Source organism: Mixophyes fleayi, chromosome 1 (assembly GCF_038048845.1).
Source record: "Mixophyes fleayi isolate aMixFle1 chromosome 1, aMixFle1.hap1, whole genome shotgun sequence".
Lineage (NCBI taxonomy): Eukaryota > Metazoa > Chordata > Amphibia > Anura > Limnodynastidae > Mixophyes > Mixophyes fleayi.
This window is the reverse complement of record NC_134402.1, coordinates 333,174,081-333,194,378: the sequence shown is the minus strand read 5'-3', so window position 1 is coordinate 333,194,378 and position 20,298 is coordinate 333,174,081. Positions and strand designations below refer to the sequence as shown.

Here is a 20,298-nt window from a genome sequence, read left to right as displayed (position 1 = left end):
TAGAAACATCCAGCCACCCTTAACTATAGAAATAAGAATAATGGATTATAATGTTCACAGCTGTTGAATTCCAGACCAAAAGACTTATTAATTGACTCTACTTTTAACTTATTTTTGTACCCAATATTTGATTGCATGTGCACAGCATGACCTTTTTAGAGGAGATGGTGATAAGCAAAAGCTATTTATGTATTGAGAGTGGTCTGTTAGCTGAGGCAGCCTGTCGCCATGTAAATTTGTAGCATTGCCTCATATGCAGCAGAGGATGTACCTAAACTAATGGCTTTGTATAAAAACTACCCCTGAAAGCTGTATCTGTATAAACCATGTAGATAGTCAGTAATGGATTATCGGTTGGAAGATAAAAAAAAGAAACTAATACATTAACTATTGAGAGTCAACAATTAACAAGACAGATATTTATCAATTGATTTTTAATAATCCATAGCAACATTAAATCAATCTGGCTGTATTCTGTGCATGCTTGCACAAACTGGTTTATTTTTATAATGTCTTTAGCACCTATTCCAAAGATTTTAAAGTGTATGTGTGACATATTACAAATCAAATTAACGCCTTGTGCAAACACATAAGAGACGAAAACAGCACACAATGCGATAAGTAATTAATCCACTGTAAACCAATGCCTTCATCTTTATTATCATTTATTGTATTGACCCTAGACGTTTTTTTTAATGCAATTGTGTTACCCAATTTCCTTTTAGGTCTTACTTGTGACATCATCCACAGCTGTTTCCTGATAGTTGATGTTTCATAGAATCCTAAACCTTTCTGCAATGTCCACGTGTGTCTTCTCATATCTTATATATACTGACTAGTTAATATACAGTATCAGGCCTCACAAAATTATAGATATCGTGACCTTATGATTGACATAGAGCTGATTGATTGAAACTTAAGGTTATTTAACTAAGATTTTCAGTTGATGCCATTTATAAAATAACATGAAAAATAACACAATTATGCCATTCATAATGTCACATCACATGTAGTTCCTTATAGACACATATACAAGAATATAAAGGCTAAAACACTACAGTGATCGGACATCTAACGCTATATATTGCTGAACCTGTTGATTAAGGACAGAGTGTATTGGAGTTTCATTTGGTAGGGACAATGACAGACATATTCACTTTCAGAATCTCTAAAGAGTCATTGTGACAGAATAGACCACCTATGCCTCCCTGTCTGTTGTTGCTGGGAACCGACTGGGCTTACTTTGCCACCTTTCCCTTTCGTTATCCCAAATGCGCCCTCTAACCGCAGTAGGAGGGGCTTACAAATGCTGCCACCACTGGACTCCTTACCGGCATCCAGTGCCAGGTTCCTTCTGGGTAACTGTCACTGCTAGGGTACTCCCTCGCTGGTACATTTGGGCTGGTACCCTTGACCGCTTACTATGGATCAGGGTTGCTGTGTATGGATCCCCCTGGCCTATCACACTGGCCAGAGCTGCTGGTTAGCGGGCAGAGCTGGGAAGCTGGGTCCAAACCTCAGACAGCCGTAAACAGATTACATTTTGAGTCTAATCTGTAGGTCACAGGATTTTCATCATGGAAGATGTTTTCAAGCAGGTCTTTGAAGCAAGTGATGTTTATTTGCAGTCACACTGAATGAAGGTACCAGTAATCAGGTCAAATGGAACAAGAACGATGATATATTTCAGTGTACAAAGTCTCTTTTTTTATACAGTATGGACACAGCCTCACAGGGTAAGCCAGCCCCCTGAGGTCTTGAGTTAATTTTAGTATCAGGATCTGATATATGTTTTCCAAACATGGATTTACATGCAATGCAAAGCTAACAATATTTACACTACTCTGTTATGTGCTAAAACTTGATGCTTGCATTATCTGAAATGCAGCCACGCCAGACAGCCAGGCAGCGGCCCCCTACTGCGTATACAGGCTAAACAGGTGTTTGTCACTTCACATAAAGACTTACTTGGCATTTCCTGCTATCAGCAAACAGACTTCCCAAACAATGATACTTCCATACAAAATGTATTATACAGTGGTGCCAGCAACTCTGATTGAAATACATTTCTACAATAAATTATTTCTACATGATACAGCCACAAAAAAAGCTATTTATAAGTGATCCAGTCACACTCATTAGGACAACTACAGTGTTTATCAGGCCTGAGCAAACTGTGGCTATACAGGTCTTGTGAAACCACAAGAGCCAGGATGCTTTGCCAGTAGATAACCAGCCAAAATCTGGCAAGATATGCTGGGACTATATCTGGAAATTATATTTCTGGAGATTGCACCCTCTATATCTTTAGACTGAATATTAAATTTCTGGTATAGAACCTAGTGCTGAATAGCCTTTTTATTATGCACAGACAATAAATCCTCTTGTAACAGTCTAATAAAACACCCAATATTTACTGTGAATAATCCAATGTGCTTTTTTCCTTGATACTGTATATTAAAGAATGTTCTTGTATTCCCTTTGAACAAGTTCTTGTACTTAATGGTATTATAATGAGTTTTACCATCTTCCAACACCTTTCCTAGAATCTACTATTTGCTACCAATATACATACTGGTCCCTATACATTATCCATTACATTTGTGCCATGGAAAATATAGTTTTTGTATTTTCTTTATTTAATAGATACCTATGTATTACAGTGAAGAACATAAGCACATTAAATGTATGAACTTTGTTAGTTTGACATACTTTATCTGTTCTTAAATAATGATAGACATAATACAGCCACTTTTAGCATCTAATACGATATTAATTTAATGCATGCACATGGTAAAGATTATTTAAGTTGGCTAAACACGGTTATGTGAAAATTTAGGGTGGTACAAGAGTTTATTACAGAGCCCATCCACACTCTTGATGCACTTTCAAATGTTCAGCTGTTGGCTCTTCATTGACGGTTCTGGTGTTTTGGTTTACAGTCTGGACACCCTCTACCCCCACCCCTTGGTATTAATACCACATTGCCCTATTTTAAAACATTCAGCTGGTAGACATCTGAATAGGCAAGGTGTTCCAGGATAAAGAGGACAGGATGGGATTGATCAACTAACATCCAATCAGGTGCTGCCTTCTTTGGCCAAGAATTACCCAGTCCTTTAAAATGGCTCACAATCATCAAATAGAGCAGTCAGCTGCTAATGCTAGCAGAAAACTAACAAAATAATGCAAATGCAGTAGCATTTGATTGCAATATATCCAGGAAATAGTTGTAACTTCTCTGAATAAATCCAAGTCAATCAGAGAGGCAATTTTGTTTTTGAACCACCAATGTTAGCTTGCCAGATGAGTCCAAGTTATTATTATTATTATTATTATTATTATTGTTATCATCGTAGATTTATAAGACGCCAGAGTGCTCTGCAGCACTGTACAGTAGGGAAGACAACGACATACATAAAACAGGACATACTTAAAAAAAGAACAGACAAGGCAGACAAAATGAGACAAAAAAACAAAGGGTATGGCGGAAGTTACAAGTTACAACAATCTGCCCTGTAGTTTGTAACTTTTGTGTGCACATTACAATAGGTTTATGCCAAATATTTTGAACGCCACACATTACCTTTGGCTGTATGTTTAATACCTTCTATTCTTTTTCAGCAAATTTTATTTTAAGTTAGGGAATATTTGTAAAGGAAACTAACAAAGAACATAGTTGCTAAGTTGAACATTTTGAAAACAAACAATATGGCAAAACAATGCTTTAGAGGTGTTAGAACATAAGAAGCAATGACATGTAAGGTTGTATTGTAAAAATAAAAATAAACAAAGGTGGCGTTAATGTGATACCTTTATCTGGCTAGAAATAAAATATACAAGAAATGTGTCTCAAGGTACCTAAATTATTTACTGGTAGTAATGGAGAGAATTGTTGCAATTTTATGTAAAACGAATTTTGTGGCAAAACAGGCTGTTTCACAGAGGGTTTTTTCAGAAAGAGCTTAAATGATATGTAAATATGCAAAAATACCTAAACTATTCTACAATCTTTCAAATGCAATTAACAAGAAAGTATAGCTAAAATTAAATAAATTAAGAGTTATGTACGAGTTAGCAACCAAGGCCATTGAGGATGGATATCTATACACACTGGCTGGCAGCCATCTTTTCATAGTCTACTACATTGTTCCACGAGATGTCTCAACTGTCTTATCATTAGAGAGCTCAAGAGCACTACAAATCTGTCTGTTTTTCGTGAAGTCTGTTTCCTATTAATTATGTGTGAGTCCTTTTAGTACACAAAAAACAGCCATAGTTTACATTAACTAGATTTTACATAATGATGGTAATATATATTGTAACCCCTTTATAACATAATTTTCATTTTTATTTTTCTCTAGCTCTTTGTGAAGGCAACTTCACCTGTAAGGAGAATGAGGTCTGTGTCAGGCCGAATGAATGTCGCTGTCGCCATGGATACTTTGGTGCAAATTGTGAAACAAGTAAGCATTGTACATTCCTCAGAACATTGATATTGTATCTCCTGATTATCTTACTGCATGTATTTGTACCGCAAAATGTGAATTTCCACCTTACATTCAGCGATTTTGATACATTTTTCTGTATATTGACAAAAAAACTTGCAAAATTTGAGCAGTTTGCATTAAGGCAAAATATTTGTTGCTAACTTGCACAGCCACAGTTCACCAGGTGCTTACTACTTTCATGGTTTTAGTGTTGCTTAACCCAGCAGTACTTTATTATTATAAATCATAAAAATAAATGATACAATAAAAAATAAACCTCACTTTATGTTGCATTTTATTTTATATGTTCCCTCCCCAAACAGCATTGTTTTCTTTGCATATCTGGCTGATTATAATGGAGTATATATTATATTTATATTATATTATAACAATAGATTATATAAAAGTGCAAAAAGACATTTTGCTTTAAAAAAACTGATGTTTTTGCCAGCATAAGGGCTTGAGCGGAGCACCGAGTGTCAATCTGACACCCTGGCCCACAGCTGGATTAAGGCTCTGGGGGGTCTGGAGCACTTTAAGACAAGGGAGCCCTTTAGTATAACATGATTATCATTTTAGACAAATTTTAGACAATACACAAGCAATACTGTGTGCACTACTGTTAGATGCACACAGTTCTGCCTTCACGAGCAGTACAGTGTGAATCAGGACATACCTCCCAACTGTCCTTGTTGTTGGATCAAATCCTGAATAAGTGAGACAGTCACCCAAATTCAGGACTGCCCCACCAGATTCAGGACAGTTGGCAGACTGTCCTGCTCTTTCTTACCTGTTCTATTTGGAAAAAAAATGGGTACATGAGATTTTGAAAAACTCGAACAAGCCACGGTTTTAAATCAACAGTACCCACATTTTATAATTAGGCCTCCCTCCACCCACAACGCTAAAATAATAGTAATCACATTTAATAAATAGACCTATTTCGCTCCAACCAGCCCCACAATTGAATTAATAGTATTGCCATTTTAATAAATAAACCTATTTCCATTCCTCTAAACAGTCCATGCAATAAATTAAATAACATTTACGTTTAATAAATATAACCCTTTCCCACAACCATTTCTGGCATTAAATAATTAATATTCACATTTAATAAATAGCCTTTCTCCCCAAACTCAGTCCCATATTCAGTTAATAGCCCCAAACAATGGAACATTGACCAGCTGATTGCCAGTCTTGTTCATGCCCCTAACCCTTATAAAAACCATACTCTAATCTTTCTTAACTAACCTATAACTGACCTAATTAAACACCAATGATTGATAATGACTAACTAACCTACTTATCTACCTATACTATACACGCATAAATAAAATAAACTATCTACATAGCCATCTCAAGGTATTCCTTCACACATCCAGAGAAGAAATAAGCACGTGCTCAGTATATCCCATATTATATCTTGTACCAGCTGCATGGCAATATAAATGCCCATATATGTATACAAAACAAAAAGACAGTTGTTGTCAGCGCTTATCCTTAACACTGCATAATTTTGATAAAAGTAGTTTTAAATAAAACTGAATATAAAATACAATTATGATAAATTGGTTGTAGTTAATCAGTGGTTATAGACTAACGAAATATTGCATTGCCAAGGGCAATGGAAATAGAAGACGCTTTCATGCATTTTATAGTCCGCTGTACATCATGCATTGCTCTTTGCAGTTTCTGTGCAAATTGATTTCCTTTTTAAAAAAAATTATTTCTTGAAAGATACTTCATTGAAAAGGAAAAAGAGAATAAAATTATGAGTGCATCTAAAAAGTTATTAACAGCCGGATCAAAATGCCCTATTGATTATTTACAGTATGTATATTATTTAGCACTCAAACTCATGTAAAATAATATGCAGCAATTACTTGCTTCTAGTATTGTCTAGAGATGCTCACTGACCCCCATGTTTTGGTTTTGTTTTTGGTTTTGGATCTGGATTACCTTTGTGTTTTGGTTTTGGTTTTGTTTGGTTTTGTTTTGCTATTTTGATTAAAAATCAATGTTTTTAGGCCTAAAATAACCAAATTTAGTGCTCCACTTGTTTCTAGGATAAGTAATGTAAAGCTAATAAATTATCCAAAAAACAGTTTCATTCCTGGTAGGCCTTCATTAATTCTACACACAAACCAGATTGTCTTCCTCTCTATCTATGAATATTGGCAATGCAGCCATCGTCTTTGGATGTATATTACACCCTACACTTTTACTTAAATATGTAAAGAAATGGACAAAGGCAGTTTGGTTTCTGTCTCTCTAGGCCCCCTCCACTTGTATAAAATACCAAAAAATTCAGCCGTTATAGACTGTACAATATTAAGAGAAATGGACAAAAACAGTTTGGGGTCACTCTGTGTATGACACCCTCCCCTTAAGGAGAAAATGCCCAAACATCAGTCTTTCAAGACGGTACATGATATGAAAATGCCCCAAGTCCCTTTCCTCTTTGGGGGTAGATTGCACCCTACACTTACATAGAACGTTTTAAAAAGATGTTATCATCATCATCTTCAGCTTCATCCTCACCCTCATCAGTGTGTACGTCATCATCACAGACTATCAATTTATCGCCGCTTGAATCCGCCATTAAAGAACAGTCAGTGCATGGATGTCTTGGATGGTGAAGGCCTTCCTCGTGGAAGATGTAGTTCATTTTTATAAACATCATTTTCTCCACATTTTTGGGAAGTAACCTTCTACGGCAATCACTGACTAAGTTCCCTGCTATGCTGAACACTTGTTCAGAGTACACACTGGAGGGTGGGCAGCTTAAGTATTGCAAAGCAAGTTTGTACATGGGTTTCCAAATGGCCTGCTTTTCTTCCCAGTAAGAAAAGGGACTTTCTGACATTTCAATATCAATTACCTCTTGAAAGTAATCCTCCACCATCCTTTGCATGTTAATACTCATATTGGATGGAGTTATGGGCAAGGTCACACATTTTTTCGAAAAATCCTTCAAACCAGCCCAGATGTTAAACTGTTCTAGTCTGCCCTCTGCGTCCTCCCTGCTTTTTTTTAGGAAAATTCAATTTTTTGCGAGCAGCAGCTGCTTGAGAAACTGAAGGAGGACATGTCGTCAAGCCAAGGCACAGTTCAGCGGACAACTTGCTGAGCAATAGCTCCTTGCAAAAGTTCACATCTCGTTCATTTTGAAGCAAAGACTCAATGTAGGTCTTAAACCTTGGATCAAGCACAGTGGCCAAAACGTACTGATCCGAGCTCAAGATCTTAATAACTCAAGGATCATTGTGAAGCGAATTAAGTACTTGATCGACAAGGCCAACATACTTTGCGGAATTGCATCTTTCATGCTTTTCCAATAGTCTTATTAAAGGAATGACTTGGCTCAAACTAGCAGAATCTGCACTCACTTCACTCATCACAACTTCAAATGGTTTCAGCACCTTGCACAGCACTGAAAGGATTCCCCACTGTGCAAGAGTGAAATACATGCCCCCTCCTTTCCCAATGTCATGGCTTGTGCAATACGCTTGGATGGCTTTGCGCTGTTCCTCCATCCTCTGCAGCATGTACAGGGTGGAATTCCACCTAGTTACCACCTCCTGCTTAAGTTGGTGGCAGGGCAAGTTAAACTGCTCTTGGAGCTGCTGCAATCTCCTACATGCTGTGGCTGAATGCCTGAAATGACCTGAAATCTTACGGGCCACCGAAAGCATCTCCTGCACCTCACGGTTATTTCGTAGAAAGCTCTGCACCACCAAGTTGATGGTGTGAGCAAAACAGTGAATGTGCTGGAAATCATCCAGCTGTAATGCCCGCACTATATTGTTGACGTTATCAGAAATGACATATCCTGGGGAGAGTCCAAGTGGTATAAGCCATATATCAATCACATCTCTTAGTTTGCGTAACAAATTGTCAGCTGTATGCCTGTTAGTGAAGCCAGTGATACAAAGAGTGGCCTGCCTGTGACAAATGTTACGTAGTGGTGTACATGCTGCTGCTGGTGAAGGTGAATGACCAACCCAGTGGGCTGTCACAGTCATATAGTCTTTGGTTTGACCACTTCCACTTGTCTACATATCTGTGGTTAAGTGGACAGTGGGCAGAATGGTATTTTTCAGCGCACTCTCTACATTTGTACACACTTTTTGGTATAGTTGTGGAATTGCTTTACGGGAAAAATGGTGTTGCGATGGAATTCTGTAACACGGACACAAAACCTCAATTAACTGTGAAAAACCAACTGCGTTTATTGTGGATGTTGGACACAGATCTAACACTAACATGGCAGCCATGGCGTCTGTGATTCACTTGGCGACTGGGTGACTGCTGTCATATTTGCGTCCCCTAGCAAATGATTGTTTCACAGTGAATTGTTGAAATGTAGGAATGCTCTTTTTCTTGACCTTCCTCTGGGCTGGCGATTCACCCCCAGCAGCAGCAACAGCAGCAGCAGTGGGACTAACGCTTTCTTCAGAGGAATCAATAATAGTGCAGGAGTCATCCAGCCTTAATAATTGGGATGCAGGGCTAACTCCGAGCGCTACTGAGGATATTGATGAGGATGGTGTGGTGGGTGTATTTTGTATCCGTCGGGATGTCGGTGAGTGGAGGGTCCTAGCTGATGATGGAGTGCTTGTAATTTTTTTGGAAGAACTTTCAGCTTTTCCTAACACTTTGCCATGAACTCTCGTCAAATGGCGAAACATAGACGAGGTTCCAAGATGGTTAAGGTCCCTCCCTCGACTGACTGTGGCTTGACTACAAATGGCTATATAGTTGTTGTCTGGATTGAGGTAGAAATAATTCCACACATAAGAAGTGGATTTTTTGGTTTTTATTACCTGGCATGACAATGGCCTTTTTCTTGTCACGTGCCAGAACTGCTGCCACTGGTGCAGGACTGACACAAACAACCTTATCCTCATCAACATCCTCATTAGCGCCCTCGTCACCTCCACAAATCTCCCCCTCATCCTCTTCTATTTCCAAAGTGGCATCCTCAATTTGTGTATCACCGGCTACACTCGGGCTGTTCAGGCACACATCAGCAGAACTGCTGAAAGGGTCCCTCTTTATGGGTACACTAACAGAATGCTCACGATTAGACATCCCACTGTTAGATGGACTCTCCACAGGGATTGGTGTCATTTGTGATTCAGAGCAAACATTATCCTCTAATGCCTTACAGTTATCTTGCAGCTCGGCTTTGACGCGTAACAGTAGTTGTGCACCACTTGTAGGCTCGGTAACATTTTTTGATCTGCCACTAATAGACAAAGGTGAAGGCCTCATTCTCTCTTTGCCACTGCGTGTATAGAATGGCATGTTGGCAATTTTTTTTTATCGGAACTTAACTTTTCCTCAGTTACACTTCTTTTGCGCTTCAACACGGTAAAAAATTTTTGGGTGTGTGTTTTTTTGACTGATTTCAAAAGACTGTGTAGTTTGACATTGCCATTCCCAGATGACGTACTGGGAACACTACCATCAGGACTGGTGACAGAACCTGGTTGCTGATTCTGCTCATATGTGGACTGCTTAGAATCCATTATGAGCCCAACGCACTTGTAGTGCTACAAATTGTTTTAGATACTGCTGACAAATATGACTTTTGACAGCCAGAAATATTAATGCAAAAGAATGGGGGACACCATAAAAGCACTTGGGAGTGCTAAATATTATATTTTAAGTCTGCTGACAGATAGGACTTTTGACAGCCAGAAATATTAATGCAAAGGAATGGAGGACACCCCAAAAGCAGCTGGGAGTGCTAAATATTATATTTTAAGTCTGCTGACAGATAGTACTTTTCACAGCCAGAAATATTAATGCAAAAGAATGGGGGACACCCCAAAAGCACTTGAGAGTGCTAAATATTGGGGAAAAAAAAAAGACTCCTCTATCCTCCTCTCTTCTTTATCAATTGTTATCAGAATTGTAATCAGAATTGTATTCTCTGTCCCTGCTCTAATCAGCCTGTTACTACACCCTGCTCTCTTCCTCTGTGAAATGGCGATGGATTGCTGTGGAGGCGGGTATTTATAATTTTCAAGTATCGCGAGAACCGAGCCCAGAGATCCGAAGACGTCACGATGACGTTCGGCCTCGATTCGGATTCTGAGCGGGCAGGAGAGTACCCAGCCTGCTCGGCTCGGTTCTCGGATAGGCAAAGTTCGGGTGGGTTCGGTTCTCGGGGAACCAAGCCCGCCCATCTCTAGTATTGTCTAAGTTTTAACTAAAAAAAAGAAACCTAGTCTGAAGTGACATTTCCCATTCACAGCTGCATTGCCATTTGTGCAACTTTAAGTGGACAGAGGACACTGCACACATATCTTATTTGTGCACACCCCATTGCACAGATACTAGTGCATTTTCACATACTCCATTGACATTTACAAACACCCCATTAACCAGATATTCTTGCACAGACCTGTTAGCTCTGCTAATTCCATAGCTAAAGAGTATTGATCTTCCAACTGTATGGCGGGAGCTTAATGGAATGGGTTTCCATGGCTGAGCAGCTGCATGCAAGCCTCACATCACCAAGACCAAAGCCAAGCCTCAAATGGAGTGGTGTAAAGCACACCAACACTGGAGTGTGGAACAGTAGAAACGGGTTCTGTGGAGTGACAAATCACACTTCTCTGTTTGGCAGTCAATTTGAGTCTGGGTTTGGTGGATGCCAGGAAAACGTTACCTACCTTACTGCATTATGCCAAATGTGAAGTTTGGTGGAGGAGGCATAATGATATGGGGCTCTTTTTCAGGGTTTGGGCTAGGCCCCTTATATCCAGTGAAGGATAATCTTAATGCTTCAGCATACCAAGTCATTTTTGACAACACTATGCTTCCAACTTTGTGGCAACAGTTCGGGGAAGGTCCCTTTCTGTTCCAACAAGACTATGCCCCAGTGCACAAAGCAAGGACTACAAAGACATGGTTTGATGAATTTGGTGTGGAAGAACTTGACTGGCCCACACAGAGCCCTGATCTCAACACCATCGAACACCTTTGGGATGAACTAGAGCGGAGATTGCGAGCCAGACCTTCTCCTCCAACATCAGTGCCTGATCTCATAAATACTCTACAGAATGAATGGGCACAAATTCCCACAGAAACAGTCCAACATCTTGTGGAAAACCTTCCAAGAAGAGTGGAAGCTGTTATCGCTGCAAAAGGGGGATCAACTTATATATTAAAGTATATGTATTTGAAAACAATGTAATTACAGTCCCTGCTGGTGTAATAGTCAAGCTTCCAAATACTTTTGTCCATATAGTGTATGTGTATGTAATTATAATTATAATGCCTATCCTTATTATTTGTGTATGAAATAAATCATTTGACAATTATCCAAGATCAGCCAATAAGCATCAAACAGGTAGAAAAGAAACAAGCATCCCGTTTGGATTGTAGATCATATTTAAGCAAGATGAAATAAATAAAGAGCCACAGACCATACAATGTATTTTGTTCTCCAACAATTATTTGTACTTCATGGGTCTCTAGAGCATCTGTTTTAATTTTTCTTTAAAAAAGAAACAGTGTCAATGCCATTTTAAATCTCTGACAGAAAGTTTTTCTTCCAGTATTTCCTTCAAAACTTTTAAGACTAGTAAATCATGGGTAGGCAATTAGCACTTCAGCCAATGACTAACTGCATCTCTTATGATACCCAGCCAAAAAGCAGTGAACTTTGTGATAAATGTTGACTTCACCCAACCCTTGTCACACCAATAGTCCCTAAATTTGGACCAACCTAATGTGGTTCATGTTTGGCTTCTTTTGCCAGGTACAAATATCCCTGAATCCTTGTGATAATTGCACAGAAACTGAAAACTGTGGAGTTATGTGTAAATTGCATTAGCAGTGCAAAATCTAATCTTCAAAACAATGCAACGTTTTCTGGAATATTATCACAACACCCCATTGCAGACAGCTGAAGTCAAATTACATGTCTTTAGGAGTGTGTCCCAATGGGATCTGATAAATTTTAAAAGGATGACATTACATTCAGTTAAGCTGCTGTGACAACTCTGGCCCTGTATATGAATCCACAAATCACATTTAAACAAACCTGCTGCTAATTGTCTGTTTGCTCAGTCAGAAAAGCTGCTACAAAGTGTGAAAAAAGATAATGATGGACATATTTAGCAAAGTATATACACTTTAATTTTTGTAGGTACATTACCTATCACAATAATACACATCCTTTTATATGTAATATATTTATATAGTTTTTATTTAATGGCAAGGGATTTAAACTATATTTTACATAGTGTTGAATGTTTGTGCATTTGTGTTTTTTTTGTGTTCATTTTGTTAGTGATACGCTCTATTTAGCAAAGACTGATTGTTAAGTTGATGGAGCTAATCAGGCTAATTATAAGTTGGATATCAAAGCAAGATTAAAGAGTACATATGAGCATTGCCTGAAAATATAATATATATATATATATATATATATGTCACCTGTTATGTTCATAGTTTATTTCATTTGATAGACTTGCTGTTTTTTTGAAGATATGTGACTTTATGTATGAATAGGTAACATTTCTTTAATACTCTGTTCTGTTTTGCATTCTAGAATGTCCCAGGCAGTTCTGGGGTCCAGACTGTAAAGAAAAATGTGCCTGCCACCCTCATGGACAATGTGATGATGTGATTGGACAGTGCACATGCAATGCAAATCGATGGGGGCCAAACTGCGAGAACGCCTGCCTCTGCAAGCATGGCAAATGTGATCAAGAGACTGGAAAGTGTACCTGTGAAACAAACTGGTGGGGACCTCAATGTTCAAATGCCTGCTATTGTAGCACCAACTCACAGTGCGACCAAGCCACCGGCTGGTGCAATTGTCAGCCAGGATGGTGGGCACGGAGCTGTAACAACCAGTGCTCATGCAACAATTCCCCTTGTGATCAAATGACCGGTCGGTGCCTGTGCAGGGACCGATTATGGGGTCCCCGATGTGACAGAGTATGCCAGTGCTTTAAAGGGAAATGTAACTCTGTGGACGGATCCTGCACTTGTGAGCCTGGCTACAGGGGCAAATTTTGCCGTGAACCTTGTCCTGCTGGACTTTACGGACAGGGCTGTAAGAAACGGTGAGGAGACTTCAGTATTTTATTTTTATTAATCAGATGGCCCAACTGAACTGTTGCTGAACTAGCTCTCCCATAATGCAAATATTCTATTAATTCAGTGTTTCCCAAATATTTATGGACGTACTGAAATAAAATTAAATATTAGACTAAATACATAACTGGTAGACTGACATAACACTATTATAGACTATTCTAACAACTTATGATTTCTGAATGAATAATACATGCACTTAATTTAATACTGTTTGTGGTCATTTGACATAACATATGTACTTTTTGCAGGTTTATACTGGGTGTGTTTGTAATATTTAAGTCAATAGCAGTAAAAATTGGCTTGTCTACTTATTTTATATAATATTTTGCCCTTTTTCCCTCCATTCTGCCAAGCTCTTTCCAAGCATATAATGCAAACAGTTATACAGACTTAGGGGCAGATTTATCATTTATCGGGATAAAACGAGAAATACTTATCAATCCTTATCGCATGGATAAGGAGTGATGTATTTCTCAAATTTATGAAAAATGGAACACAGAAACAGCAGTACCGAAAAACTGCTGTTTCTGTGATAAAAAAAACATACTTACCACTGCCTCTTCGGACGCGGTGTCTCCGATCTCCTCCTCCTTAGCTTAGTTTCTGTTCTTCATGCAACTGCGCATGTGCCGTCCGGAGAGCTTGAGGCTGTGACAGGGAGGGATCACAAGATCACTCCCTGCACATGCGCTGTCCAGCTCTGCTCTCCGGAGCAGAGCTGGACATAACCAAGAACAAAAGTTTTAGCAACATTTCGGATGATGTACGCCAGCTTCATTAACATTGACACAACAAGTTCCCGAAAAAAACATTTTGTCGGAACTTGTTAGATTGCGGCCAGAGCAGTCACCATACTGCTGAATGGTGACTGCTCGCAAAAACGATAAGGAGTGCAAAGCAGCAGATATCCATGATATCTGCTGCGATGCACCTTTAATAAATTTGCGTAGGACACATCGTGGCCTAATTTACACGGTAAGTGCACGATAGTGCACTACCGTGATTTCTTAAATATGCCCCTGAGGGTGGTATTTTTAAGTAATTCTGCTTCTTCACATCCAGTTCACAGCAGCAGTCTGGATATGTTGTTACCAGTATTTTTAGTTTTGACCGTGGCCATTTAAAGGACATTAATTCTTAATTCTTGTTCTTTTCATCCAGGTGCGGTCAGTGTAAAGAGCAGCAGCCTTGTACCATTGCAGATGGAAGGTGCATTGCATGTGAACCAGGCTGGAATGGAATAAAGTGTGATCAAGCTTGTGCCCATGGTTTCTATGGCGACGCATGTGAGAAAATGTGTCCTCCGTGCAAAGATGGACACACTTGTAACCACATTAATGGAAAGTGCACACACTGCAATCCTGGCTGGATAGGTGATCGGTAAGTATATATTTTATTTTATTGTACAATGTTGTTTTTTTTTAAAATATATTATATTGTAGTGCACTGTCTTTCTTGTTAAAGTTGGACAAATAAAAAAAATCGAAAAATAAATATTAAAAATCCACACCTATTATTAACCTTTAAGAATCAGTAACACTACATATTATATTCCTCATTTACCTTGAGTTTCTGAAACAAATAAAATGATCTATTATATTTTCATCAGGTAGCCGGGCTACTCAAAGTTTTTCTGTTTGTTCCATGTGCTTCAAAGTCCCAGTGCCTGAGCCTATTCTAAGCATTATATTTCTTTGTTTTTGTGATGAGTGCGGCAACTGCTACTGAATATAAACCTGAAGTTGCATGTAAGGATACCGGGGAGAGTGAGCGCTTGTTTAGGGTTTGAGCACTTTATTGTATTAAATCATCAACTTCTGCACAACCAGGATTTCCATGTCAGGCACTGTTTTTGCACTGATGCGGTGCAGGAGACGGACTCCTGCACCCTCTCAGCAGCCGCGTCCCTTTGCCTAGCAACGGTCGGCTTCCTTGTTCCTCTGCACGCTGTTCGTGCGCATGCTCATTTCAGCCGCGCCCCGTTGCTAGGCACCGGGACACTACCTTCGCTCACCTGTCGGCGGTCAGACACTCTGACCGCCAATCAGGGTGCATCTTATGGCTTATATAGCGCCCTCTAACACCTGTAGGGTGCCGGAGTTTTGGTTCACTCATACTCCAGCGCTTCCTGAACTACTGATCCTGTGTTCTTCGGTTCTGACTCGGCTTCCTGTTAACGTTTTCCTGTGTTACGTTTTGGTACTTCGCTGCTCGGCTGGTTTGACTATTTGACTTAACCTGACTTCTCTCTGGATCCTCCCTGTGTACCGCATCACTCGTTTGGCTTTGACCTGGACTGCCTGACTACGCCTGTCTACCACTATCGCTACACCGGTGACTGTCTTGGTGAACCACGACCTGCATACCCTCTGCAGTTAAGCCCAAACTCCCTGGCAAGGGTCCCTGGTTAGCGGCCATTTCTTCAATTCTGTGACAGTCCTCAGTTTTGAAGTGGGTGGGAACAGTGTAACCTGGATCAATCAGATCAATGGAGTATTCACAGTTCCAAGAGATGAGTGTGCTGACCATGTGGGAGGCAGTGAATGGTCTACTCAGTAGATTATGTAGTTAGGGACAGTGCTGCATGTAACAAGGGCAGTGTCATAATATGAGGAGGGAATGGTGTCAAGCATGAAGATACTAGTGGAAGGAGCAAGGTGTCAAATGTGGTGTTAATCGTTATGGTGATTACCAGTATAGTGGCAACACTTAAAATGACATGAAAATGCTGATTCTTCTAATGTAGACATGTATAAAATAGACACTAACTGAAATACTTACAGAGAACATTTCCAGCACACTTGGTATGAAAGCCAACGCGAGAACAAGCCAGCAATGTGATGGTCAGTTACATTTAGGAGGCAATGCTAGGACCTATATAATGATTTTTACTAAGCCTTACACATTGTACAGGTGACAGGTACTTGCCCTCTAAATAGCAGCAATATAACTGTCGCCATTTTAAGTGATGACCATCACAGTGCCGGCTTGTTCTCGTGTTTACTATGTTGTATTATCAAAAAGGTGATATAATACTTTCAATGTGGATGAAATGGGTTACAACCAGTGCCAGAGTGGGGTATGGAGAACCAAATAGGGAAAAGGGAAACAAAAGCAATACATAACCTGGGTGTGGCCAACCCATAGAATAGTGCTTGACTAGTTCATCCTCCAACCACCTCATTCCTCCTCTATTATACCCATTTAAGCCGCAAGAACCAGTATCTGGTTAGGCTCAGCCATATAGATTCAAAGTGGAGGGAAGGAGAAGGTCAGAAGGGGGTTTTATATACAATAAGGGGTGAAGTCCTCAGGCAGTGGGACCCACCATGGATTTCATCAGTATCATGATCGGTCAGTCAGAAACTGGTTACATCAGTTGTACTATCTCAGCCTTGGCTGATTGTGATCTGCCTCTGTTGGATGTACAAGAGCCTCTCTGCTATATTTCTGGACACCCATCAATCTCTCTTGGAGATTATGCCAATCCCTGTGATGCCATTCTGCTTAAATTCACCAACCCACTCTTTTTATGTTGTTCAATGCAAGAAAAGCACAACAAAATTGGAGCTGTGCACAATTCCATTCCTTTGAAAAATAGGCACCACTGCTTATTCACACAGACATCATGCATCCCATCATTTTAATAATCTAAATCATCCCCAATCCACCAAACCATGCCTTTGATCAGCCCAAAGGCAAACCCAGATTCAACCATGTCCACATGCCTGTCATGCCACACACCCTTCTCCATAGTGAATGCCCCATTCAGACTGAAAATAAAAAAAACAGGACTATTGGGAAATATGATATCACAAACCTGAAAAGCTATTAGCATATGCACTGACACACTAGGTAAACTTGCCTGAAAAATACTACTGAAGCAGACCTGACAGATTTGAGTATGTCATGATTTGAGAACATCATATATGTTTTAGCGAACAGTTTTTTTCGTCTGAAAGGGGTCATTAATTTCCGCATAATGCGCTGTAAAGTGCATCTGAAACAGTCGTGACAGCACTCAGAAAAATCTGTAATATTTGGGTAGTGCTGTACCTGAAAATGAGCAAAGTCAGACATCACTTTAAAGGCCGGTGGTTCATTGAATCCCCCATAATAAGTCCAGAGCAGTTTCTTGAGTCCAGTTTTAAAAAATTAAATCTTTTCTAGATTAGATGAAAAAGCTAGGAAAACTGCTTTAAAGAACATTAGAAAGTGATTATATGTTTAGATGAAAACTGTACATGCTCATAAATGGATGAATATATTAAAAATATTCTTTCTTTATTTTAAGGTGTGAAACAAAATGTCGCAATGGTACATATGGCGAGAACTGTGCCTTTCTCTGCAGTGACTGTTTCAATGAAGAGTGCCATTTCGAGACTGGAAAGTGCCTTTGCAGTGCAGGTTCTTATGGACCATAGTAAGTGGCAATGATTTTTGTTGTACATTTTATCAGACCATTTATTTAGTGACATAACTAGAATTTAATTTATTGATATACTTGCCTTTATGCTAGGAGAAGAGGTACAAAGTGCTTAACAGATGTGTAAAAGCAAATATTGATTCTCTTAATCCAAATATTAATTTTAATTGATGAGTCTCCTATTCCTTAAGTAACAAAACTGGGGGTGCCATGCCAATACCACTAGATATTAACTTTGGAGAACTTTATCTGTAAACAGTGAGCAGTGAAATTGTCTCTACAGCTAATAGGTTGTTTGTTATAGCATGCCCAATCAGTTGCACCGACACATTTCCCACTCTTTACTGTTTACATTTAAACTTGTCCAGGCTGGAGAAGCATTGTGTCCTTGTGGTGGTGGGGTTGAGTATCTCCACAACCCTAGAGGTTCCAGGCCTGGTTCCCCCATGGTTTTACTACTAGGAGGGTTCACTCTTTCAAACATTATTTTATGACAATAAACATTTTGTTATTTGGCTATTTCTTACACAGTTTTGTCAATAAATAATAATGTAGCATTTAATATTAATGCTGAACCTTCAATAGTGACTGATTGAAGTGATAGAGAATTAAAACTGATAAAAGATTATTTGAGTAAAGATAACTGTTCTACATAGCAAGGAAATGCTGGAAAATGCTGTTATTTCCAAATATTTTTAGTGTTCCTCTTTAACAGTTTAAATACCTACTATCTGGATTGTTTGTTTGCAGTTATAACACATTTTACAGTCTGACTTACTGTGCCAAAAGATATTAGACAATCATTCATGTTTAGTACATCATGTGCGGAAAAGGTAATGAACTTAATTTAAATATAAATGACTTGTGCAGAGATAATCTGAAGGTCTTAACTACTTGTATGTATTTTGTGAGTTTCTAGGGGAGTTATGTAGGCCTGTTTTGCAAATTAAAGTTAGTCATATAGAACAAATCAATGCAAGACATGGTTTTATAAGTAGTACCATATGATAGGCTATCCAGGGACTTTTTTTCCGTGTAAAGCGTTGGAGCAATACCAAATAAGGTCAAAGGTTGAGTTTGTCAGGACTTAGAACAGACTTCAATTTACTTTCATGTGCGCTTCAATGTGTTTCAGCTCATAAAATGTAATGAAAGTGTAAAAAAGTAAAGATAGTAAGGATCATTTCCGAACATGAAAATTGTGTCCTGCAGCACATATGACGATTTGTTACTTCATGCAGCTAGTTTTGTGCAAATGTGCTTGTTTATACAGCAGATTACATTGACTGTAGGGGTCGTAAAAGTGTGTACCTTCAGATTACAGGTGCCATGTGTATCAAGCGTTCCAAGTTAAACTGAATGGGGGGGGGGGGGGGGTAAGTGGTATCAAGCCTAAAGCAAAAATTAGATATCATTTTATTCAATACACAAATGTGACATATGTATCAACAACAGGCCCAATGTCACAACGTCCTTTTTAGTGCCCACCCCCTTTTTCACTAATAGCACATAGAAAAAACATAGAGAGCTGCTATGCGCGGCCACATGCACATTGTAGTACAATACAGCACCGCCACGGATGCTTCTTTGACAGCGTCGCGGCTGCTGTATAGTACAGTACCGCAATGTAGGGACACTGTTCTTTGTTCTTTAGATGATACAATATCTTAGTATAGGTGTATTAACTTAAATTACTGATCTCTTAACTGTATATAAGTACCTTCCTCATTTATGTGTGTGTGCGTATCCCTGATTACAAAACAATTCCCATATTAGTAGCCTTAGTTCAGAATTCCTGGTTAGTTCAGAGATATCCTAGTATATGCAGCTTGCTTTCAATATATAACGCTATTACTCCCAATATATATTACAGCTCCCATGTATATCTTGTTCAAAACAATTTTACTACTGCCAGTATATAACTAACTCCTATGACAAACTACATGTTCCATATGCATCACAAACAATATTCTACATAATACACACTGCCCTTTATGTAACATGGTGTTGTCCATATAACACACTGTCCCCATATGTAGTAGGGAAGGGGGAAGAAAGCAAAGGGGAAGAGGGGAAAGATACTTTAATCTTACTGGGGTCACAGTCTGAGCAGAAGAGACCTGTGAAGAGCAGAATATAAGCTTAATGAGCCCTCCCAGTATCCTTAGCACCCATGTGTGTGCAATCATCACACCCAATTGGATGCACTGTTTGTTGGGCAAGTTCGATGACCTCATCACACTTGGTCACCTATCT

General features: G+C 39.1%; 1 protein-coding gene across 1 annotated transcript in view; it reads left to right on the top strand.

Annotated features, from left to right (window-relative positions):
* SCARF2 (scavenger receptor class F member 2) overlaps window positions 1-20,298 on the top strand; it is a 191,003-nt gene that overhangs the window by 93,832 nt on the left and 76,873 nt on the right. The window contains exons 3-6 of the mRNA XM_075214734.1: window positions 4,365-4,466; window positions 13,063-13,582; window positions 14,778-14,996; window positions 17,911-18,039. Of these exons, the coding sequence (XP_075070835.1) occupies window positions 4,365-4,466; window positions 13,063-13,582; window positions 14,778-14,996; window positions 17,911-18,039 (970 nt within the window). The remainder of the gene's footprint in view (window positions 1-4,364; window positions 4,467-13,062; window positions 13,583-14,777; window positions 14,997-17,910; window positions 18,040-20,298) is intronic.